At 36.0% G+C, this 25,766-nt stretch overlaps 1 protein-coding gene across 1 annotated transcript in view; it reads right to left on the bottom strand.

Moving 5' to 3' along the window:
- The window catches only part of LOC150076211 (prestin-like), a 241,412-nt gene that overhangs the window by 65,224 nt on the left and 150,422 nt on the right, over positions 1–25,766 (bottom strand). The window contains exons 10-11 of the mRNA XM_090387067.1: positions 11,475–11,588; positions 7,093–7,170 (exon numbers count right to left, since the gene is read on the bottom strand). Coding sequence (XP_090243193.1) covers positions 7,093–7,170; positions 11,475–11,588 — 192 coding nt within the window. The remainder of the gene's footprint in view (positions 1–7,092; positions 7,171–11,474; positions 11,589–25,766) is intronic.

A 25,766-nucleotide genomic window follows, 5' to 3' on the forward strand; every position in this document is an offset into this window, starting at 1 on the left:
GCTTTGTGACCACATCATAGTATCTAATCACATTTGTCAGACAAGACTTCCCCTTAACAAACCCATGTCTGTACTATAACTGCAATCTTGTCTAGATTATCCTGCATCGCTTCCTTCCCTGGAACAGAAGTTAGACTAACAGGTCTGTAATTACCCATGTCATCCCTATTTGTAAATTGGGGACACAATTGCACATCTCCAGTCTATGGGGACCTCCCCAAGTCCAAGGTTTTCATAATGATGGCTGAGGGTTTGCTTACTTCCTTTGCTGCTTCTTTTAATATAACTGGATAGATTCCATCCACCCCAGGTGCCTTTCTTATGTTCAATTTCAACAATTTCTCCTCCACTTTGCTCTCAATTATTACAAAATCATTTAGCTCCCTGCCAGAGTTTGATAAGCTTCTGGCCTCTAGTTCCCTACAGACCTCCTCATGTGTGAATGTAGATGCAAAATAGTCATTTAGTTTGTCAGTTACCTCAGTAGGTTCATCAACAATCAAACCATCGATGTCAGGTGGAACAATCTGATTCATTCCCTTCCTTCTAGAGTTTACATAAGTAAAGAAATCTATACTTTTTTTTTTTTTTTGCACTGTTTGCAAAGATTTCTCGTAATCTGCTTTTGCTTGCCTTATGTCCTTTGTGATTGATTTCAGACTATCTTATATCTACCATAGGCATCTGTGTCTCCTGATAATTTATATGCATCCCATGCTTTTTCTTACCTGCCATGAATCTCATTAGGTCATCTGATATCCATTTAGGCCTAAAACCTTGAATAGTATTTCTTCATTGGTATGAAAAACCTAGTAGCTCCCAAGATTAATTCCTTGAATGCTTCCCATTTAGAATTTGCTGTTGGTAACATCTTCAGTTGATCCCACTGTATAGAATTTAAAAACTCTCTGAGACCACTGTAGTCACCTTTATGAAAGCAAAAACCCTTCCCCTTACCTGTGGGATTTACTTAAAGTTGCATTTTTAAGTAAATCCCACATTGGTACACTGTGATCACTGCCACCTAGTGATTCCTTTATCTGCAGATCCTTAATGCACGAAGAATCACTGCTGATAATCAGATCAAGATTATTACTCCCTCTGGTTGTCTCTTGAACATGCTGCTGTAGAAAACAATCATCCAATAAATCTACAAAAGTCTTGCTGGTGTGCGAGTGACCAATCCACAAGTTTCAGTCTATATCTGGGAAGTTAAAATCTCCCATTATAAGACAATGTGATTTACTGGACCACTCTATCTCCCTGTACAGTTGTTAATTATACTCAGAATCATTAGGCCTATAACACACTCCTACTCTCAACTTGGTTTTCCCAGTGCTTATGGTCATACCAAACTGACTCAACACTGCACTGTCTACTCATGCCAACTGGATACAATTCTTTAGATTTTATGTGTTTCTTAACTAGCAGCATCACTCCTCCTCCTCTGTCTATCCTTCCTGTACACATTGTACCCCCCAAATTCCAATTCTGCACTGCTTATATCCATGTGGCACCACATCTTTGATATCCCAATATCTTCTTCTGATGTCTTGATTAGCACTTCAAGTTCATAAACTTATTTACTATACTCCTAGCATTGGTGTACATGCAAGTATACATACACCTATTCTTCCTCTTAGTTACACTAACACAACCCATGTATTTACTTGTTCCATGATAACTCCCAGCAGCCCTTGAAATCCCCTGTACCTCGCTTTCCAGGCTGCTGCTCATTCCAATAGAAGCAGTGCAAGAATCACTTTCACCTCTGCTTATGGCTACCATTAATCTATTAATCTGTGAATCCCCCCAAGCTAACAGTTTTCCAACCCACCTAACACTGCCTCAATAGCATTAGCAAGTAAACAGACAGCATTAATGCCAAAAAAGTTTAAAGGTAATGGGCTTTCCATGGACTAGGGCTAATCTTTATATGCAAAAAAATGTCTTAAAATACATAAGGCTATGACATAAGGTAGATCTCCATGTCTGAAGTTCTCAGCAATACAAACAGGCTACTAGTACAGCATGTATGGTTCTATCGATGATATGCAGAAATGTTGCCACTAAAAACTGCATAACTGCACGCATTAGATATGTGGCCTCTATGCAGAAAGTGTATTTTTTGTTTTTCTTTTCATCTGTGTTTAACTATGTTCTTTGCCAACCACGAGGATTGGTAAGAAAGTAATTCCTCCTAATTTTTTGCTTTCAAATGTGGCACCGTATATCATTTCATGTGTCACAGAGTGGTCACTAGAGGTCTCAAGTTTCACCATACTGAGTGGCGCTGTAATTGGTCTTGTGAGTGCATCACACAGAGAGTGGAGGGTATGGATGGGTGGAGCATATAGGTGGTTTTTTTTTTTTTTTTTTTTTGCTGATGCTTTATAAACTTGCTTTCTTGCAACATTTGCAAATACTAATATTAATACTAAAAGGATTAGAAAGACTGAGGTTATCTTTTTTCTTACTCAGACAACAGAAAAAGTGGCAGATTTTAAGATTTCACTGAGAAAGGATAATTGCAGACTAGATATAGGATATGTTGCTTTTATCCAAAGACTAAATTATCTACAAGGACAAATTCTTGTGTGACCTTATGAAGCTGGAAAACATGTGGAAATTTAAAGGGATGTTAGATGAATGCAGATGAAATGCATAAAAGAAGTGAATGAAAGGACACATGGGTTGCAATTAGCAGAATTTGTTAAGGCCAATACTATATAAACATTGCTTCCAAGAATCATTTTTCAAGTACTAATGCTAAAAATAAATTGTTGTAATGGACACATATGCATGTTAATCTAAAAAAAAGATAGTTTCCAATTAATCCTTCGGTAGAAGATGATGATATTAGTTATCTCAGTGTTTAGATCCTAAGAAAATCTTTTGTTTATCTTTCAGATATAATATTAAGGAATGAAAAAAAAGTCTATAAAAAATCATTGTTACCATAACAGTGCCCATAATTAACATCAAAGGTCCTAATGATATTTTTTCTGCTTAATAAAAAAATTATATTTTTTTATTAAGCAGCAAGTTAATCTTTCAAAGATGCACAAGTTTTCTTCTTTAATGGAGGACCAAATGTATAAGTACAAGAAACTCTCAAAAAAAAAAAAAATATGTATATATATATATATATATATCATATATATATTTTTATTTGCATTCTGCTGTCTCACATAAAGGGGTTTCATGAGAGAGTAATAGATATACATCTGTGATATCATTTGATCTCACTACCTTACTACTTAGTCAACGTTGATTCTGATATCAGAATTAGAGTATGGAAACAACAGCATGAATCAATGGATCCACTGTACTACAGGTAAACACTGAAGGGCTGGTGGTGTGAGTGATGTGGTTCTGACAAACAGTAGACATGGTTTTAACAGATGGCAGCATGAAACAGTTTAATTTTCCATTAATTCCAGAGGAGATGCACCTGTTAGTTATTGTTATCCAATTTGGGCTTATATGACATAACCTGTCATTGTATACCAGATGGATAACATGCCATGGCACAGGCATAAATCATTCCAGGAGCATAAGGATGACTTCAGCATACTTCATTAGGATGCTCAGTCACCAGATCTCAATTTGCCTGAAAATCTGTGGAAAGAGGTGAAATATGGTTTATGGCAGGGATCTGCCACAAACTGCGACTTTTTCAACATCTCACAGAGTTCATGCCCAATAATTTGAGGCTGCTCTGAAGACTAAAGATGGTATTACACACTAATAGGTTGTTATATCTAATGAACTAGCCACTCTGAATTCTGGTTACAGCATCAAACAATGCACCTTGAGCTAGAGCTTACAGTAATGTCAGGCACTTTTAAAAGATAATAATTTCCTAATTTTTGACTAGGTGAAATATGGAAATAAAATACATTATATGAATTTAAACTCCATTTTATTTATTTTATAATAAAAAAAAACTGATATAATGGCAAAGTGTGGTACGGTATATTAAAAAAATAAGCAAGTATATAATCAGTACATGCCTATCTGCTTGTTATGCATGTCTGTAACTTCTTCAAACAAGAAGGAAGACCTTTTGATTATTTCAAAATTTTATTTATTTTATTATTTCCCATTGTATGACACCTCTAACAAACAAGCCATCATGTTCCATTTCAGTTGCAATGTATTTTTTCTGGGAAATATTCAACATTTCTGTCTTTCTTTCCAAGACAGATATAGGCTTCTCTTTCAGTTCTTTCCACTTTGTCAACAATGGACAATGACTAGATTTTAGAGGCTTCAGCATTTTGGTGCAATCTGCAGGAAACAAGATCAACTCTTGATATTTCTCAGAAATCCTGTATTGGGTGGAAATAAAAAAGCAATACCTTTCTACCAGCAGATCCCATCTTTGAATCAAATCCTTTGAATACATCCAGAAAAACCTTTGAAGTTACCCATGATTTATGATTTTCTTTCATTTAAGCAGCTGTAGAAGCATAAAGATATGCCTAAAGCACCTTGGTTTTTCAATTTTCACTAAGGATTTTAACTTTTTTTCCAGTTCCATCTGAATTTATAGAAAGCAAACTCATGGGAATTCTTTACAAGGGCATAGTAATGGGAAATCAGGTAGAAACAGCAATATGGGAAACTAAAAAAAAAAATTACCCTTTTCATTAAATTTCTGCAGGAAAAGAATGAAAAAGGACGGAGGAATTAATCCCCCCCCCATTGCTGAACCTCTCAACTATGCCACTGTATCTTTACTTTTTTGCCACCACAGCGAGATTAAATTTTTAAAAGTTTTTCCCCAGTAGCAGATTGCAAAACACATTCACATCTGCATCCCTACTGATAGTCTCAGAGGATGCAAAACAGGGTCTCTTTCCAGCAGTCAATAGTTCCTTGACTACTACTTCTGCTCTCACAATACACTCTTGTAGGTAATGTAATTTTGTTTCTTATCCGTGTATTAAGTTTTTAAAGTTAGTTATGTTCATCCCCAAATTTGCTTTCTTCTTTATGAATTGCCCAGTGATAGCAATATTTTCTATTCTCATCTGCTGTACCTTGCAATAATTAATTTTTCAGTTCATGTTACACACCTTTGGTATTCTTTCTCTTGTTTGCTTTTGTTCCCACTTACTATGAGGATTATTAAAAATTAATTAGAAAAATAGTTTGTTTGGAGAGTATTTTCCATGCACTTCTCAAGTCATTTCCTGTTATGTACATCATTAAAAAATATTACAGCTTTTTTTCATAATTTGAAAACTGTAGAAAGCATGAGTCTTTCCTGTCAGTTTCATTCACTATTCACTAAATACTGAATTAATGAACAAAATGCACTATTTTTTCTCATTTTCAAAAATTTCCTTTATGTTAATATTGTATGTTACTATATTTTCTTTCCCCCCATCCCCATAATTTGCATTGAAACCTATTTCCTATTACTGAAAAATTTAAATTGTATTTGACCAAAAAAAGAGGGAACTTCAGAATTAACCTTAGTAAAGGCACATGATGCAAGAAAGCAAGCTTATATAGCATCAGCCAAAAAAAAAAAAAAAAAAAACCTCATTTTGCCCATCCACTCACTCTAAATGTTTTTGTCTAGTTCTGCCTTGAATCTATTTAAGCTATCAACTTCTGCAACGACAGATGGACGCTTGTTCCAGCAATCAACCCCCCCCCCCCCCGCTGGCTAAAGGCAAACTTTCACACATTTATACTAAAACTGCCTTTCCTTGATTTCAATTTATATCCTCTCAGGCAATTATTCTGAGCAAGAGGAAGAATCCAATCAGCATCGAGCATGCCCAAACCATTCAAGGCTTTATACACCTCAATCAGATCAACTCGCAGGTGGCTAGTCTCCAGACACTGTAATTTGCAAAACTTAAATCTTTCTTCATAAGAGAAACCCTTTGTTTCATTCACTAATCTTGTTGCCCTTCTCTGTACTCATTCCAGCAGCTCTACAGCCTTCTTAAAATGAGGCCTCCAGACCTGTATACAGTACTCAAGGTGTGGCCTGACCATTGCCTTATACAAGGGGATAATCACCTCCTTATCCCTGCTAGAAAAATTCCTGTATATCATTGACAAGACACCATGAGTTACTCTCATGGTCTCATGTCATTGATATATGAAGACTGTCTGAACTGCTCAGAAAACTTCATATCTGCCTGCATAATTACCCCCAGGTCCTTTTCATTCTGTACCACTGTCAGTGTAGTCCCACACAGTTGATATGTTACTCTGGGGTTTCTGCTTCCCACATGCACTGATTTCCTTTACATTTGTTAATGTTAAACTTCCGTTGCCACCTCTCAGTCCATCTTCTAAACTTTTCTAGATCCTGTTGCAGCAGCGTACTATCATTAGTATCATTAACAACCCTGTCGACCTTCATATCATCTGCAAACTTGGACATTAACCCTGATATACCATCATCAATATCATTAATAAATACAGAAAACAACAATGGACCCAACACTGAACCCTGGGGAACTCCACTAATAACATTAGTCCAGAAAGAGCATTGTCCACTGATTACCACTCTCTGTCTTCTCCCACTCAACCATCCCTTTATCCATAGCAGTAATTTGTCTCCAATGCCACACTGCTCCAATTTGTGCAGCAGTCTTCCATGTACAACAGTGTCAAAAACCTTTCCAAGATCCAAATATATGATATCAAAGTTATTCCCTGCATCCAGTTCCTTTGTGACCAAATCATAGTATCCAATCAAACTGGTCAGACAAAACTTCCCCTTAACAAACCCATGCTGTGTCCAAGCTATAACTGAAGTCTTGTCTATATGATCTTGCAGTGCTTCTTTAATCAGTGCCTCCATTAATTTCCCTGGAACAGAAGTTAAACTAACAGGTCTGTAATTACTTGTGTCGTCCTTTCTTTAGATAAGATACTGAATCAAAACATTGCACCTAAAATGCAAGTAAAACTTTGTGTACCTTAAATTAAGGTATGGCAAAGTGTGGAGAATAATACATTATTTAGAATGTTTGATTGGGAGCCACCAAAAGTCTACGATTTCCTATGATGATTTAATATATCTATCTTAAATTTAAAGAATTTTAAAGAACTTACTTTTGGGAGTGTATAAAAAAGGGGTGCCAAGGCTAGAAGTACTACCAGTAAAAACACACACGAAATAACACCTGCTAACTAAATAAAATAAATACATATAAATATTAAATATAATAATCATTTTATTTAATACTATACATATAAAAGGAACCAAAATTCAAAAAAAAAAAAACAACCAGTGTTCATCGCAGTCATCTAAACAGATTCTTTAACAACTCATATTTCCTTAATGATGCATGTAAGACCTAATATGCTTTCTTTCTTACATGTTTCTACATAAATAATGTTTATGTACATAGTACATAAATTAGTACTATGTACATAAAAAATTAGGATTAGTACATAAATAATGTTTTACTAGTTTTTTTTAATATAGGGATGCACTGATTTCCATTATCTCAATTAATATTATTCTGTGTGATTTTCAACAATTATACCTATACTTCAGCTGCTAATGTTCCCAAGTTATGTCATTTCCATTGAAATTGTGTTATAATGCTGTTATGCTATAACACCAAATAACATCGGTCATGACAACTGGATGTTTTTGTACACCCAGTTGTCATGAACGAATGATAGTTATACCTAAATTCTTATATAGTAGAGTGTTGATAATCTGAACTAATTGGGATTGGGGATGGTTCGGACTTCTGTTTTGTTCGGATTTTCAAACTTATCGAAAATACTGTTCTGGAGACAAAAAAATTAGTAAGTTTAGAAACAAAAACACTAAGTTGTACATTCATAGATAACAAAACAAATAGAACTTTCAGCCATTCTTTTTTGCTGCACCATTTTTGAACTTTGTTTCTTTATTGTCAGATCTCTGGTGTAAATTGGTGCTTTATATCTTCATTTTTATAGCCTGTAGATAATATTTCTACAATTTTCGCTTATTAGAATTGCTGTTTAATAGAATCAAAATTCAATTCACAAACATGATCATGATAATCGCCACTTACTATAATTATTTTACAGCACCAGCATAAAAAAATAAATAAATAAAACAATAAATGCTGGAAAATTTCCACACATCTATTCTACAACCGTCTTTCCTCAATTTGATTTTATGCCCCCTCGGGTTTGTAATCTGAGCAAGAGGAACAATCACATCAATATTGAGCTTGCTCAAACCATTATACACCTCAATCAGATCACCTCGCAGGTGCCTAGTCTACAGAAGCTGAAATTTGCAGAACTTCAGCCTTTCTTGGCAAGAGCAATCCTTTGTTCCCCTCACCAACCTCGTTGCCCTTCTCTGTACTCTCTCTCTCTTTAGCAGCTGTACATCCTTGATAAAATGAGGCCTCTGGCCCTGTATGTAGTACTCAAGGTGTGGCCTGACCATTGATTTAAACAAAGGGATAATCAGCTCTTTATCCCTGCTAGCAAAATTCCTGTATATTATTGACAAGACCTCATGAGCTGCACTGCTCAGAAAACTTCATATCTGACTGCACAATTACCCCCCCCCCCCAGATCTTTTTCATTCTCCACTACCCTGAGTGTTGTACCGCACGGTTGGTATGTTACTCTGGGGTTACTGATACCCATATGCAGTACTTTACATTTGTCAATGTTAAACTTCAGTTGCCACCTCTCAGCCCATCTGTCCAATCTTGATCAGCCTTAGCATGTTTATTGGAAAACCAAGGTTTAGATAAGTAATGGAGATTTTGGTAATGCAGTTTCTCTGGCACTTTAATTTTTGTATTTATAAAGTCATGCACTAACCCTTCCCTAAATATATCCTAGATAAGTGCTACTGTCTACTTATAATATATTATTCTTCAAAATGCTCTATAATTGACATCCAATACAAGACCCTCCATTTTACCATTGAGAAATGAACGATCAAAATTCTTCAGTCCATATATATGGTAATTCAGTTTGTTCATTAGTCATTCAAACTGAAATAAGCCTTGTTAGAAATAACAAGTGGCACTATGACATTTTAATTATCTTCAGAGATATTTAAGCATGGTTTAATAAGTTATTATCAAAATCTATTCCATAATCTCTAAGTTTCAAGTCTAAACAAGTAAGGGTTCATATGAAAACCAAAATTGTTGTTAAAGATTTTCCTGACCTGATGGTTGTTGTTGTTATTTGGTTTTTAGGAGCATTAGCAACTAAGGCCATATTGCTCCGGGATATGCGGTGGTCATTCCCTGACCTTTCTGCATCCTCCGTATTTGGTGGTGATGGGCTCGAACCCCGGTCTAATCAAGAAGCATGTGCTACGCACTGCTGCTCCTTCCCACCTGGCTACGGAGGCGCCATAGCTGATGGAAGGAATAATTTTTAGACCCATTCTCAGACAGAGACTGCAAGGTTTTTTTTTTGCCGTTGTCTTTTCTATTCACAGACAGGCAAACGAACTGCAAAATTCAACACCGTGAACTATTAAAACATTGTGAATCATGACTGAAGTACTATATCTGGCAGCTCAGTGGTGTAAACTCCTCTAGTTGCATGACTCTCAGAATGTACATTAAAATAAACTATTATTAAAGTAAAACTGTTCAAGAAGAAATAATGACATTAAAATAAGTAATTGTTCATGGTAAATAACTAGTCCAGAGATGGCTAGCCACATACCACAAGTGACATGCATAGGAAAACATACTTGTACACAGACAACCAAAAATAAATTTGTCATCATATAAAATTCTTTATCTATAGAAAAAGTTATTTTATGGTCCATCAATCATATCTAGTTGTTAAAACTTGTTGTTAATGTAATTATGATACATTAACAACAATGAAACTACATTGCTACCTTCTTATAATATTAATAAAGCTTACGTACTAATTTTAGTCTTATATAGTAAATATAATTATATACTAAGTAATTTTTTTTAGAAGGTAAAACTTATTATTTTTTTGAAAGGTTATGTATTTCCTTTAATCTATTAGTCACAATTTTAGAGCTACACATTTTAGAGAGTCCCTTTTTATCTTTTATATGATTATTAAGGAAATATATAATATTAAAATAAGTTGATGTCAGTAATAATACAGGAACTCCCCGACTTACATAATACTTGACTCACGCAAATTCAACTTTACGTAAGTTTTTGCCAGCCGGTGCCGACAAACACCTTCTATGACCCCGAAGGAGTATTAACATACTCCTTTGAGGTCATAGATTCGACTAATACTGAGCTGGAGAATATTATGAGAAAGACAATGATGACCAAGAGCCACCAACACCACCCGAAGTCAGCCATGGAGACACTAACAATAACTTGAGAAGGAGGAAAGGGCCTGATAGACCTCATCAAGCAACAGAAAACAGCAATTGCTCATCTGAAGGATTACTTCCAGAAACACACGGCAGCATTCTACCAGGTCATAAGGAAGATAGACAAGTGGCATACCCCACTCAATCCAAGCGAAGAGTCCCCTTCCACCCAGATAGCACAAACAAAGCTAGAAATATGGGCAAAGAAGACACTCTATGGTAGACACTACAATGATTTCCATCAAAATCATATGGATAAAATTGCTTCCAATGCGTGGCTTATGAGTGGGATGCTCTTCCTTGAGACTGAAGGATTCATGCTTGCCATCCAAGCCCAAGTAATCAACACCAGAAACTATAGAAAATATCTTGCCAAGGAGGCCAGATTGTCAGATAACATGTCGACGATGCTACCTGGCCTCAGAAACAATCCAACGCATCACTGCGGGATGCAAGGTGATCACCTAGTCTGAGTACACTTGTAGACACGACTAGGTAGCCAGGATAATACATCAGAAGCAAGGAAATACCAGTTGATCAAAGAAAGTGTACTGTACTACAAGTACAAACTCCAGGCAGTACTAGAGACCCCAACCCACAAGCTGTACTGGGACCGCACCATAATAATGGATAAGACAATCCTGCACAACAGACCAGACATAACCACTATGGACAAGAAGGAAAAGCTACCTATCTGACTGACATAGCAGTGCCCAACACTGGCAACCTCCAGAAAACCCATGAGGAAAAAATCAGGAAGTACACAAATCCTAAGATGGGAGATCAAAGAGATGTGGAATAGGCAACAAGTAATGGCCATCCCAATCTTGTCAACCACCGGTATGGTGCCAAAGACCCTACATAACAGCCTAGCAGCAATACATCTCCCTCTCCTGGAGTTCCTTGTAGTGAACACCTACAAGGAACTCCAGAACACCTGTGGGATAATTAGAGAGTTCCTCGACCAACAGTAACACTGGACATAACAACAACCACCCTGTGTACTTGGTAGCAATACCTGTCACGAGGTGGAACCCCCAATCAGAGAGAAACAATATAAGAGCAACAATAATAATAAATAATAATGAATACACTTAATATAAAGAGTAAAATATGTCAATTAAAAATATTTAACCTGAGTTTTTCCACCCGATTTCTCTTGAACTAAGCTTCTTGAAAGTGAAGCCGAACATGGATAACATGCAAAAAAGGATGATATTACATTGGCACTACCAAGAGCAATAAGTTCCTACAAAGAAACAAAAAAAAAAGCATATTAAAGTTACTAGCATCAGCAGCTCAGCTAACCTAATGTTTTCCTAATTATGTGGAAAGGAGACAATATATGGTTAGTCATACATATATATATTAAATGACAACTGTTATTGTTATACAACAAAATGTATTTTAAGACATTTTTAAAATACATTTATTTGAAATTCATTATACATAAAATGAATTATACATTCATTTTATGTATAATGAATGAACAATTAAAATGCATAAAATACATTCATTTTATGTATTTTAAAATGAAATGTTACCATATCAATCTACACTCAAAATATTTCAACGTTTCAACATTAAAATATTAGCAACATTTCTTGAAACATGGAAATGTTTCAGCAGGAACCCTATCTTCAGAGTTCCTACTGAACAATGCCTTCAGGTGCTGTCACATGAAATATTGTAATAATAGCAAAGAGTTATTGATATTGTTATATTGTATTATTAGTAGTAATAACTGGTGGCAAATGATGCAAGAAAGCATGAGATACTGTAATAATAGCAAAGAGATGTAAGGAGGTAATTTAAATTGAAATCATTAATAGCAAGTTAGTAAACATCTAGGCAGGTTACAGTATATTACTGTTAATGAAGAAAAGAAAAAAACTTTCTCTTATACTACCTTCATCTCGATAATTTGGCAATCTAGGTAAAATTTTGGAAAAAAGTAATCAAACATGTATAAAATATATTACTGGAATAAAGGATTAAGACCTGAAATTAATCATACAATTTTTTCAAGTCTTGATCCTTTATTCCACTAATTATTTTATATATGTTTGTGCTCTTTTCTTCCCAAATTCTACTCAGATTATCCAACTAGTCAAGAGGTTGTTTAAGAGAAAGTTTTTTTCCCTTCATTAACAATAATGTAAGCTGCTTAGACTTTTACTAATTTGTCATTAACAATTTCAGTTTAATTAACTCCTTATTTTTACACTCTTTGCTGTTAAGATATCTTATGTGTATTAGTTGTCATTCATTTAATCCATATCTAGCGTTTTCCATAATTTTAAAACTAAGTTAAACTAATATTTATCGCTCAAATTATGATTCCGAGTGCTCCTTTACATTCTACTGGACTGATTTGCAGATAATGAAATTAAAAAGTTTGAGTGGACTGCTCAAAACTCAACTCCAGTGAACCTATGGGATAAACTAGGGCACAGCATTGGCTGCAGCAGAAATGGCCTGTTTCAGGTTGGCACCTACCAGAAGTTGTTGAATGTATGCTCAAGAGGAACCTTGCTGTCTTAGCCCAAATATATCCCAATATGTATTAGTTTACTAAATTAAAAGCCATTTTGTGTGTGTGTGTATAGTAGTAGTAGTAGTAGTGGCATGTGATGCAAGAAAGCGTGTGTGTGTGTGTGTGTGTGTGTTGGAATTTTTTTTGGTCATATAGCATATATAGAAAGAATATTAACACAAAATAGTGATTACACTTAATAGACAAAACATGATAATACTTGACACAAATGTTAAAACAACAAAATATGATAACAAAATCAAGTTATGTAAGGGATTAGGTATGTTATCTGATCTGATTTTTGACTCAATTAAAATAAATAGCAGGCTTTCAACTGATACAAAAATTTTGTTCAGCTGAACAAATTTTCAGCTGAAAATTTTGTATCAGTTGAAAATCTGCTGTTTATTTTAATTGAGTAGCACATGTAACATTAAATTGAGTAGCACATTGCATTGCTTTAAACACAGAGTTCACATAAATGTGAACTCTGTGTTTAAAGCAATGCAATGTTAAAAAGAAGTTTGAAGGGTACATAGCAAAAGGTAACAATATTATTATTAGTAGTAATAACTGGTGGCAAATGATGCAAGAAAGCAAGCTTATATAGCAGCAGTAAAAAAATAATAAAAACCAACACTTCCCAATTCACTTGTGTGTCCCCCTCTAACAGTTTATCTAGTTTTTCCTTGAATTTATTCAAACTACCCTCCTCTGCAATCAGGTGGAAATTTGTCCCAACAATCAAACACCCTCTAACTGAAAGAAAGCAAATTTCTACACATCTAACCTGTAACCATCCGTCCTCAATTTGAATTTATACCCCTCATGTCTGCAGTTTCAACAATAGGAAGGATTCCATCAGCATTGAGCTTACTCAATCCATTCAAAGCCTTAAACACATCAATCAGGTTTTTCAGTGGCTTAACCTCCAGATGCTGCAATTTCAAAACTGAAGCCTTTCCTGGTAAAAGCACCCTTTTGCTCCCCTCATTAATCTTGTTGCTCTTCTCTGCACCCATTCCAGCAGATTTACATCTTCCCTAAAATGAAGACTCCCAGCCTGTACGCAGTATTCAAAATGTGGCCTAACCATTGCCTTATATAATGAGATAATAACCTCCTTATCCCTGCTAACAAAAATTCCTATATATCATAGATAAAACCCCATTGAGTTGTCCTGGCAACCTGTCTACATTGCTCAGAGAACTTCATATCTGATTGCACAATTATCCCCAGGTCGTTTTCATTTTCCACAATCCTGAGTACAGTACCAGATGATACGTTAATCTGGGATTACTGCTACTGGGATTACAATTGTCAATATTAAACTTCAATTGCCAATTCTCAGTATATTTGCCTATTTTGTCTAGATCTTGTTGCACAGTCATCATCATCAGCCATTTTCAATCCACTGCAGGATGAAGGCCTCTCCAGCAACTTTCCAGTTCCTTCTGTTTTGAGCACTGGCCATCCATTTACTACCTAAAAACTCATGAATTTCATCTATCCCTCTCCGCCTTTGTCTTCCAGATTTTCTTCTAGCTCCTCTTGGGTACCATTCTGTTATTTTTCGAGTTGGGTACCATTCTGTTATTTTTCATGTCTTCGAGCTATGTGTCCTGCCCAAGACCATTTTAGTTCTTTAGTTTTGATAAGAATGTCCTTTACTTGAGTTTGCTGCCTAATCCATGTGTTTCTCTTCTTATCTAACAGTCTGATTCCCAATATAATTCGTTCCATTCTTCACTGTGTAGTTCTCAGCTTCTCTTCCATTCTTTTGGTGAGTGCCCAAGTTTCACTTCCATAAGTCATGGTGGGGAGTATACATTGGTTCATTATTTTACGTTTCAGACAAACTGAGATATTGCTCTTCAGTATGTGACTATATTTCCTGAATGCTATCCATCCAAAATTTATTCTTCTCTTGACTTCCAGCCATTTATCATTATTACAACTAATAACTTGTCCCAGATAAGTATATGACTCCACCTTTTCAATTACTGCTCCTTCAATCATTATTTCCCTTTCTGTGGCATACTTGTTCATCATTACTTTTGTTTTAGCCATATTCATCTTTAGTCCAAAATCCTTACTAACTGTGCATAACTGATTAAGATTTTCCTGTAATTCTTTGGGATCGTGGCTTATGACCATAATGTCATCTGCAAATCGTAAATGGTTTAGGTACTCTCCGTTCACATTGACTCCTTTCTGTGACCAGTCTAATCTTCTGAAAGCTTCTTCAAGGGCAGCAGTAAACAGCTTTGGAGATATTGTGTCTCCTTGTCAAACTCCTTTCTCGATTTTAAATGTCGTACTGTCTTTGTCTAGTCTAATAAAGGAGGTAGCACTCTCATATATTTTCTTCAAAATCATAATATATGGGGTATCTATGCCTTGTCTTTCCAGTGCCCGAAACATTGGCTTATGCTGTATGGAGTCAAATACCTTTTCATAATCCACAAATGCCAGGCATAATGGTGTTTGTTTTATATTCATTTTCTTTCTCCATTAGCTGTGATATTACGTGAAGGTGATCCATAGTTGAGAATCCTGTCCTAAAGCCAGCTTGCTCTTTCAGTTGATTCTCATCAAGTATTCTTTCTAATCTGTTAGTAATGACCCTTGTGAACAACTTGTAGGTGTGGGATAACAAGCTAATTGGTCTATAATTTCCAATTTCTGATTCATCTCCTTTCTTATGCAGCAAAACTATGATTGCATTATTCCACTGCTTAGGTGTTACACCTTTTCTAATGCACTTTGTGATCTTAATCAGTTTTTATGTTATGTCTCTTCCTCCCAATTTTAACAACTCTACAGTAACTTCATCTTTCCCCGGGGCTTTCTGATTCTTCATTTTCTTCAATGCATGTTCTACCTCATCAGGAAGAATATCGGGTATGTCGTATGTGTTGCTACTTTGCAATCCATCTTCCCCACTGCTGGCATCATTCCCTTGCTCCTTGTATAATTCTCTATAGTAGTCTTCTGCTATTTGAATTATGCCTTCTCTGCTATTTATAAGTACACCATCGCTATTCTTCAGTTTCAGTATCATTTGTCTTTCTGTATTACTGCTCATGGCTGCTGATTTAAATCCTTTATTTTCCCTTAATGCTTGTTCTACTTTTCTTGTGTTAAATCTTCTTATGTTCTCTCTGAGTCTCTTTCTAATGGCTTTGCATAACTCAGTATACTCAATTTTCTCCCTGTCAGTGTTTTTCTTGCTCTTCATTTGTCATCTTCGGTTCATCATGACAAGTGTTTCTTGACTAATTTTTTCTTCTTTGGATTTCTTTTTCCCTATAGGTTTCTTGGGCTTTATCACTTTCAGAAAGCTGTAATATTCCTCGTCGATATCTTGGTCCTGAGCAGTCTGCAGAAGCTCAAACTTGTTCTTAAGTTCCAGTACTTACTGCTTTTTCTCCTCCTCTGTTATCTCAAAGACCTTTGTATTATTTACTCGAGTCAGTTTTTTCCTTTCCTTTCCTACATCTATATCAAGTGTACATCTTACCATTCTGTGATCACTTCCAACATTTACCTTATTCAGGACGGTAACATCATTCACAATATATCTTCTGTTAGTGAGGATGAAGTCGATTTCATTAGTTGTTAATCCATTTGGACTCTTCCATATCCACTTTCTGTTCACCCTTTTCTTGAAAAAAGTGTTCATTACTGACAATCCTTGAGATTCTGCAAATTCCACAAGTCTTTGACCTCTTTTATTTCTTTCACAATTCCAAAATTTCCTATAGTTCCTCTTTCTGCGCTGTTTTGGCTTTTTCCAACCTTAGCATTGAAGTCCCCCATAATAATAGTGTAGTAGGTTTTCTGCTCATCTAGAAGACTCAATTTCGGTGTACATTTCTTCAACCTCTTCATCATCATGGCTCGATGTTGGTGCATAAATCATTATAATCTTTAGCTTGTACCTCTTAGAAATCTTGAGTATTAGTCTTGACACCCTTGGTGATGTACTTTTGAATTCCAAAATGTTGTTTTTAAAATCTTTATGGACCAGAAACCCAACTCCACCTTCACTCCTTTCACTGTTTCCATTGGTGTACAGCAGATTTCCACTTGATAAACTTATAAGTGATTCATTTCTTCTTCTTGTTTCAGCCAAACCGATGACATTCCAATTCACATTTTCTAATTCGTTTTCCAGCTCTAATATCCTGTCTTCACCGCTGAGTGATCTTACGTTATAACAGGCCAAGTTCAGTTTCTGTGCATGGCAGCCTGGTCATACCCAGAGATTCTTAGCACCCTCTGCTTCCACTCTGATCCTCTCGCTGCCGTAAGAGGGAGAGTGAAAGCTGCTGGGGATTGAGGGCCATTTGTATTGTCGTGCTATCATGTGCTGGAGGGTTTGGTCTTTTCCTCTTCACGCTGACCAGGCGTCTTGAAGAGAACCACTCTACACATTCATTGCCACCTAAGTGACGTAACAGGGCTTACCATCGAGAAGGTGTGCATGAGTGGATTTTAGGGAGGCAGGCCAACAGGACTTCTCCTAAATCTTCTGTAATAGAGAAATATTGGATCCATCAGTGTTTTAGGCTGAATGTCTGATAACACACAGGATACCTGTTTCCCTCTAAGCCCCTAAGAGTGGTCACGAACATTAAAACTAAAGGAGAATGAATGGACAGAAGAAACATAAAAATCAGAGAGGAAGGCAATTGTGGATACATCAATATCAAAAGTAACTTTATAGAGACAGATGTGGTTATATCTCAATGACTATTTAGAAAAAGAAACACTAACTAATACGAAACAAATGCAGCAAATTAGCTTCACCTTTTTGATGGACATAAGGACACATTTCCTCTGGCAGGAAGTCGTGCACTGCTGAGGAAGAGTGTTTTTTTTTTTTTTTTCTAATTTTATGATTTTATTTTACAGACAACTCTCAGTTTACGAACATTCGATTCACGAACTTTCGCTATAATGAATGTCACAATTCATTCAAAATTTCTTAAAGTTGCCAATAGATAGAGTTCCTTATAAAACGAAATGCCAAACATATAGTGAACATAACTGTAAGATTTAAATAAATAAACTTTTAAAAAATGTATTTAGCATTAGCATTAGCATTAGTAGAGGCATTTGATGCAAGAAAGCAAGCTTATGCCGCATCAGCCAAAAAAAAAAAAAACAACCCACTTCCACTTCACCCCTCTGTTCGTTCAAAATACCTGTCCAGCTGAGCCTTAAACTTATTTAGGCTATCAACCTCCACTACAAGGGATGGAAGTCTGTTCCACCAACCAACCACCCGCTGGCTAAAGGCAAATTTCCGCACGTCTATCCTACATCTGTCTTTCCTCAATTTGAATTTATGCCCTCTCAGGTGATTATTCTGAGCTAGAGGAAGAATCCCATCAGCATTGAGCATGCTCAAACCATTCAAGGCTTTATACACCTCTATCAGATCACCTCGCTGGTGCCTAGTCCCCAGACACTGTAATTTGCAAAACTTAAGCCTTTCTTCGTAAGGGTACCCCTTTGTTCCATTCACTAATCTTGTTGCCCTTCTCTGTACTCGTTCCAGCAGCTCTACATCCTTCTTGAAATGAGGCCTTCAGACCTGTATACAGTACTCTAGGTGTGGCCTGACCATTGCCTTATACACTGGAATAATCACCTCCTTATCCCTGTTGGAAAAATTCCTGTATATCATTGACAATACTCCATGAGCTACTCTTGCAGCCCGTCTGCACTGCTCAGAGAATTTCATATCTGCCTGCACAACCACCCCCAAGTCCCTTTCATTCTCTACCACTGTCAGTGTAGTACCACAGAGTTGATACATTGCTCTGGGGTTGCTGTTTCCCATGTGTAGTACTTTACATTTGTCAATGTTAAACTTCATTTGCCACCTCTCAGCCCATCTGCTCAACCTTTCCAGATCCTGTTGCAGCAGCATAGTGTCAGTAGTGTCCTTGACAACCCTGCCAACCTTTGTATCGTCTGCAAACTTCGACATTAAGCTTGATATACCATCATCAGTATCATTTATAAATACAGAAAACAATAATGGACCCAACACTGAGCCCTGAGGGACTCCACTAATAACATTAGTCCACGTTGAGCAGTGTCCATTGATTACCACTCTCTGTCTTTTCCCCCTCAACCACCCCTTTATCCATAGCAGCAATTTGCCTCCAATGTCACACTGCTCCAATTTGTGTAGCAGTCTTCCATGTGCAACAGTATCAAAAGCCTTTCTAAGATCCAAGTATATAATATCAAAGCTGTTCCCTGCATCCAGTTCTTTTGTGACTGCATCATAGTATCCAATCAAATTGGTCAGGCAAGACTTCCCCTTAACAAAAACCATGCTGTGTCCGAGTTTTAACTGAAGTCTTGTCTAAATGATCCTGCAGTGCTTCTTTAACCAGTGCCTCCATTAATTTTCCTGGAACAGAAGTTAAGCTCACAGGTCTATAATTACTTGTGTCAGCCTTTGATCCTCCTTTGTGAATTGGGGTCACATTTGCACATTTCCAGTCTATGGGTACCTCCCCTGAGTCCAAGGAAGCTCTCATAATTATGTCTAAGGGTTTGCTTACTTCCTTTGCTGCCTCCTTTAATATAACTGGATAGATCCCATCCACCCCAGGTGTTTATCTTCAACAGTTTCTCCTCCACTTTACTCCCAGTTATTACTGCTAGAGTTGAATACACCTCTAGCATTCCCCTCGCTGAATAACTCCTCATGTGTGAATGTCGATGCAAAATATTCATTCAGTTTGTTAGCTGCCTGAGCAGGATCCTCAACAGTTGACCTATCAATATCAAGTGGACCAATCTGATTCATCCCCTTCCTTCTAGAGTTTACATAAGTAAAGAACTCTTTGCTGTTTTTCTTTGCATCCCTTGCCAAGGATTTCTTGTAATCTGCCTTCGCCTGCCTAACCTCCTTTGTAACTTGGTTGCATATCAACTTGTATCTATCATAGGCTTCTGTGTCATGTGTTAATTTGTAAGTATCCCATGCATTTTTCTTCTCTGCCATATGTCTCATTAGTTCATCTGACATCCATTTTGGCCTAAACCTTGAACAATATTTCTTAGTTGGTATGTAAAGCCTAGTAGCTTCCAAGATAAGTTCTTTGAATGCTTCCCATTTTGAATTTGCTGTTGGTAACATCATCAGTTGGTCCCACTGTATAGAATTTAAATACTGTCTCAGTCCATCGTAGTCGCCTTTACAGAAGCAATAACCCTTCCCTTTACCCCTAATGGTAGTTACCTCTTTGAGTAAATCCCACTTCAGCACACTGTGATCACTGCCACCTAGTGGTTCATTTATCTGCAGATTCTTAATGCATGAAGAATCACTGCTGATAATCAAATCAAGAGTATTACTCCCTCTAGTTGCCTCCCGAACATGCTGAGGTAGAAAACAATCATCCAATAAATCCACAAAAGCCCTGCTAGTGTGTGAGTGACCAGCCCCCAAATTCCAGTCAATATCTGGGAAATTAAAATCTCCCATTATAAGACTCTCTGATTTACTGGCCCACTCTATTTCCCTGTACAGTTTCTTATTATACTCATCAGAGTCATTAGGCCTATAGCACACTCCTACTCTCAATTTTGATCTCCCAATGCTTATGTCACACCAAACTGACTCAACACTGCACTGTCCAGCGATGTCGACTGGCTTCACTTCCTTGGACCTTATGTGTTTCTTAACTAATAGCATAACCCCTTCTCCCTTCCTATCCTGTCTATCCTTTTTGTAGACTTTGTACTCCCCAAATTGCAGTTCTGCATCCCTTATATCTGTGTGACACCACGTCTCTGATATCCCAACAATATCTGCCTTTGATGTTTTGAGCAATACCTCAAATTCATCAAATTTATTTACTAAACTCCTAGCATTGGTGTACATGCAAGTATACCTGCACCTGTTTCTATTCTTAGCTACCCTAACACAACCCATGTGTTTACTTGTACCGCAATGGCTCCCAGCAGTCTCTGAAATATCATGCATCTTGTTTTTCAGGCTTCTGCTCATTCTCTTTCACCTCTGCCAGTGGCTACTGTCAATCTATTGGTCTTTGTCTCCCCCCAAGTTAGCAGTTTTCCGACCCACCTAACACTGCCTCGATAGCAGTGTTAGGTGGGTATTAGGGTATAAGTGTATCCCATCCCTGTAGAAGCAATCTCTTTATTACAATTAATATTTATTACAATAATTATCAGAAAATTATTATATGATAATTAGACTGAACTGTTCTTGGTTAATAAAACTAATCTAGCCAGTAAAAAAACATTGGTTTACATGTCACGCACATATTCTTTTCTCCCATGAAACGTGGGAGAAAATGGCTGCAGCTTTTAAATCAATTTCTGAGGGGTTGGCAATCTTTGAAGAAGACGCAAATATGGAAAAGAATTGCAAAAGTGAAAAGAGGCGTTTATGACTGTCTAGCATGCTACAGTGAGATTTAAGAAAAAAAATAAACTAACTGTGCAAACTTCTATAAAAACATATTTAAAAAAAGTGGAAACCCAGCTGTTTCTTCATTATCAGATGCCCTTCCATCTACCTCATCTGCACCTAGTGTCACTTATGTGGAAAATATTGAACTCTGATGAAGATATTGACGAGTAAAAGTTCAATACAGTTTATATATTATGTTAGTACTGTACTCATTTTGTTTATTTCTATTTTGTAACTCTATGTTTATAATTAAAATTAACAAGTAAGATATCTTGTTTTTTCATTCTTTTTTTATTTTATGTTACATATCATATACAATAAACCATAATGCATACATACGTACATTATAATAAAACGTATAGACCATTCAATGTTTAGTACATCATTTTAATGCTTTAAAATGGCTGCTAATGTACACAATACGCATCATAAAAGTTCAAGATACACGTAATGAACAAAACGTATAATGAACGATGTCTTGGAACAGAACTCGTTCGTAAACTGAGAGTTGCCTGTATACATTAGAGTATCTTGGCACTCAGGTAACATTAACCTTTCCAATTATAACCCTAATTTTAGTATTAATTTTCTGCATTTGTTTCATGGTATTTCATATATCTTTTTCTAAATAGTATTAGTATTGGTAAACGATATAAGAAAGCAAGCATATAAACAGCATCAGAAAAAAAACACCCTATCCAGACCAACTGTCCAATGCCTCTTCCACAACACAAGATACCAACAATCAGTTAATATCTGGTTGAAAGCAAATTATTTGGTCAGCATTTATTTACTCAATCCACTTAAAGCCTTAATTTAAATAAGGTCTCCTTACAGGTGCCTAGTCTCCAGGTGCTACAATTTGTAAAAGTCAAGTCTTTCTCAGTAAAAGCATCCTTTGTGCCTCTAACTAACCTTGTTGCTCTTGTCTGTTCCAACAGAGCACCTTTCCCACCAGAATTAATATAAATTATTTGATTAAAATCAAATAATTTATATTAATTCTGTTTATTATGATTTAATTTAATGTTATTAATTTGCTTATCCATGTTTGGTTTAGACATGATTGGCTAGGTCAACATTCAAAATTATATATATTTTTTTTGTTACATTGGTTTATCTAACTTACAGAGAGCAGTGGCCATGGCATATCTTACGATTTTGAGTTAAGCTTGTTCATTATTTTTGTTCTGTGTTTGGATCACATAGGGATATCTGTTGCCATCTGGTTGGAGAGCACTCAGCAACTGAAATGCAATCCTTTTCAGATTTTGCATGTGCTGAGGTGGTGCTTGTTCATCTTTATTTAATTATATTTTTATGAAAGTGGCATTCATACTTTGGTGGGTCTGGGAGCTATGCATTTGCACTACTGAGTGTAAGTGTCGCTTTGTCTTTTTCTTATTTCATTTTAAATATTTGATTACCTTGATATTCAGGTGGCAGAATCACACCTTGCCTTACTTGTAATATTTATCTTCATATAAAGCTCCATGTACAACCTCTGTAAATGTAACTTTTAAAGTTGTGGCCAATGGGTTTGACAAGAGACCAAAAGGTATATCTACCATTTGGAGAAAAGGCAAGCTTCCTATTCTTAGATTTTTCAAAATCGGGTTTGGATTTATTTTAACTTCTTTTTTTTTTTTTAACTTTAACTTGTTTGCAACTGGTGTAAACTTTGGTGCAGTTAGAAAAAATGAAGCTGGAGATTTTGATGCAAACCAATTGTGATCTGCTTTTTTCTTACCTGAATAAACAGAGTAGTATAATCTAAATAGCCTTTTTAGGTACTTTATTTTGGAAAAACCACAGTTTATATAAAGGATGAAAGCTTAATGTGGAACAAGAAATAAAGTGTTTCATCCCTATAAGAATAATTTCAGTGAGACTATCTGAAAAAGTATTATTATCAAGGATTTAAAACATTTGTCCAACTAAGGAATAGGGGAAGAGAAATTTTTAAAATTATATACTTAACTTCATGTTATGTACACGTTTTAAATAGTTTAATGTTAATTAAACTATTTAAAACTTTAAAGTATAAATTATGCAAAAGACTTAAACCTGTTTTCCAAAAGGCAAGCCCAATATACTAAGTAATACAGTCTTTCTGATATTTCAGGACAAAGTTGAAGAGGTAACAGGTCTCTTCCAAGTTTACTTACTTGGACAAAAGATGGAAACAGAAATCAGCAGATGTTATAATGCTGTAGTATAACAGGAGTCTGAGAATGGCCATGGGAGGGAGGGGGAGGGGAAGAGAGAGAGAGAGAGAGGCTACAATGAAAAAGATAACATATGGGCAAGCTGTGACCAGAGCACAACTAACATTAACTCTGTACTTTGAAGAATAGTTGGTGAGGAAAAAGTCAAGAGAATTAGATGTATGATTATAATTGCATGGTATTCTAATTAGATCAATTTTTAGCATTTGATTGTGGTAAATAGGAAACTTGAAAGTCCTAATTATGTAGGTTGGCATTATATTTTTTTTGTTGCTAGCTAAGGTAATTTAATAAATAAGTAATTTTTTTTTATCTATCATCTTTTTTTATCTATCTATTTATAACTTTAAAAATGTAATGGCATAATGTAAATTTGGCAGCGTAATAATGTAAACTTGCTAGAATTATGTGTTACGACTGCATAACATGTGAATAGAAAGTGTTATTATTGCACTTAGGTCTACTGGTTTAGTGTAGTATCCTCAAATTAAATGGACTTTAAATAGAAATTATGCCACATGAATGGGCAACTGTCCTACAAATAATGGCCTTACAAAATATTCAATGTTTACAAGACTATCTGAAATATGACATCATACAGCCATCATACATACAGTTTTTGTGTGTTCAGTGCAAAGAGTGTGAGGAAATTAGGCATGAACTCAGCATTCTGATGCGCATTTATGAGAGCTTGAAGAACAAGGGTGGATGCCCTGAAAGGATTTAAATTGGGATTCCATGAAGCTCTTAACTGTCCACCTCAATGCCAAGCTTACACTTGGGGATCAGGCAACACAGCAGCAACCCCAAGGCAGAATGTGCTGGTTCCACAGGAGGTGGCTATTATCAACGACTCTAATGTCAAGGAAACAGGAAATATATTGTGCAAGAAGGATAGGTGGAATAGAACCATGGTGTGTCTGCCAAGGGGAAAAAATTGATGAGAAAAAGAATAGGTGGAATAGGACCGGGTATGTCTGTTAGGAGAAAAGGTTGAAAAGAGTTGATAATTTGTAGAGTAGATATCATCTTTTAAGGGCATGAAACTGTTGTACATGTTGGTACTAATGATATTAAGAGTAGATCTGAGGATTACTTAACAAGTACAGAACAACATTGAAAAAAAGTTCTGAGTTAGGATCAAATTTGAAAGTGGCTGTAATTCTGCCTAGAATCAATTCAGCACTGGAGAGAATGTGCACGGCTCATGGGATAGAATTTTTCTCATCATGGTCTGTGCTTGTTAACAAGGAGACTGTTTCTAGATGCATGGGATACACTTAAACAGAAAGAGTGCAAGAATATTTGCTGATTCTATCAAAGCAGTGTTAGGTAGGTTGGAAAACTGATAAGTTGGGGAAATACACAAACAATAGATTAATACAGCTACAGATGGAGGTCTGTAGCTGTATTAAATAATTCTTGCACTGCTCTATCGGGACATGGAAAGCAAGGTGTCAGGGACTCCAAGGCCTGCAGGGGTTCTCACATAACAAGTAAATACTTGAGTGTGTTAGAGTAACTAAGAGTAAGAACTTGCATTGCATGTACACTAGGAGCATAGTAAATAAATTTCATGAATTTGAAGTACTGCTTAAATCATCAAATGCAGACATCATAAGAATATCAGAGATGTGGTGTCACTCAGATATAATGGCTGTACAATGTGAATATGGTGAGTACAATGGGTACAGAAAGGGAAGACAGCACAGGAGGAAAAGAGGGATTGTGCGCTCTTAGTTAAAAAGCATATTAAAGCAATGCATCCAGTTGGGGAAAATATACACTCAGGGTTACTAATGGTCTTGTCAGTGTGAAGTTGCAAGTAGAAGAGTTGGCCAGTTCAAAATGATTGAAGTTTGTCAAAATTCATGACAATCAACTCATAAGTAAGAATATGAATCTTACTTATGAATATGAATCATAAGTAAGATATGAATCTGAGCCACTTGCTACATCAGTGTTTTTAGACTTACAAGTGGCAGCCTTAGCCATCATTACTAGAAGAATGTTTGAATCTTGCCACATAGTTCCTTCACTGCATGTCAAACATTAGGGACCATACATTAATCAGAAATTAATATCTAAATCAGTTTCCATGATTTAGACTAAAATTTTTATTAAGTTCATAAAAATGAAATGGAGCACTATTGTTTACTTAAGGAACTACATGAGAAATGATAAAAACTT

The sequence above is a fragment of the Mastigoproctus giganteus genome, chromosome 13 (assembly GCF_048544385.1).
Source record: "Mastigoproctus giganteus isolate SK-2022 chromosome 13, ASM4854438v1, whole genome shotgun sequence".
Taxonomy (NCBI): Eukaryota; Metazoa; Arthropoda; class Arachnida; order Uropygi; family Thelyphonidae; genus Mastigoproctus; species Mastigoproctus giganteus.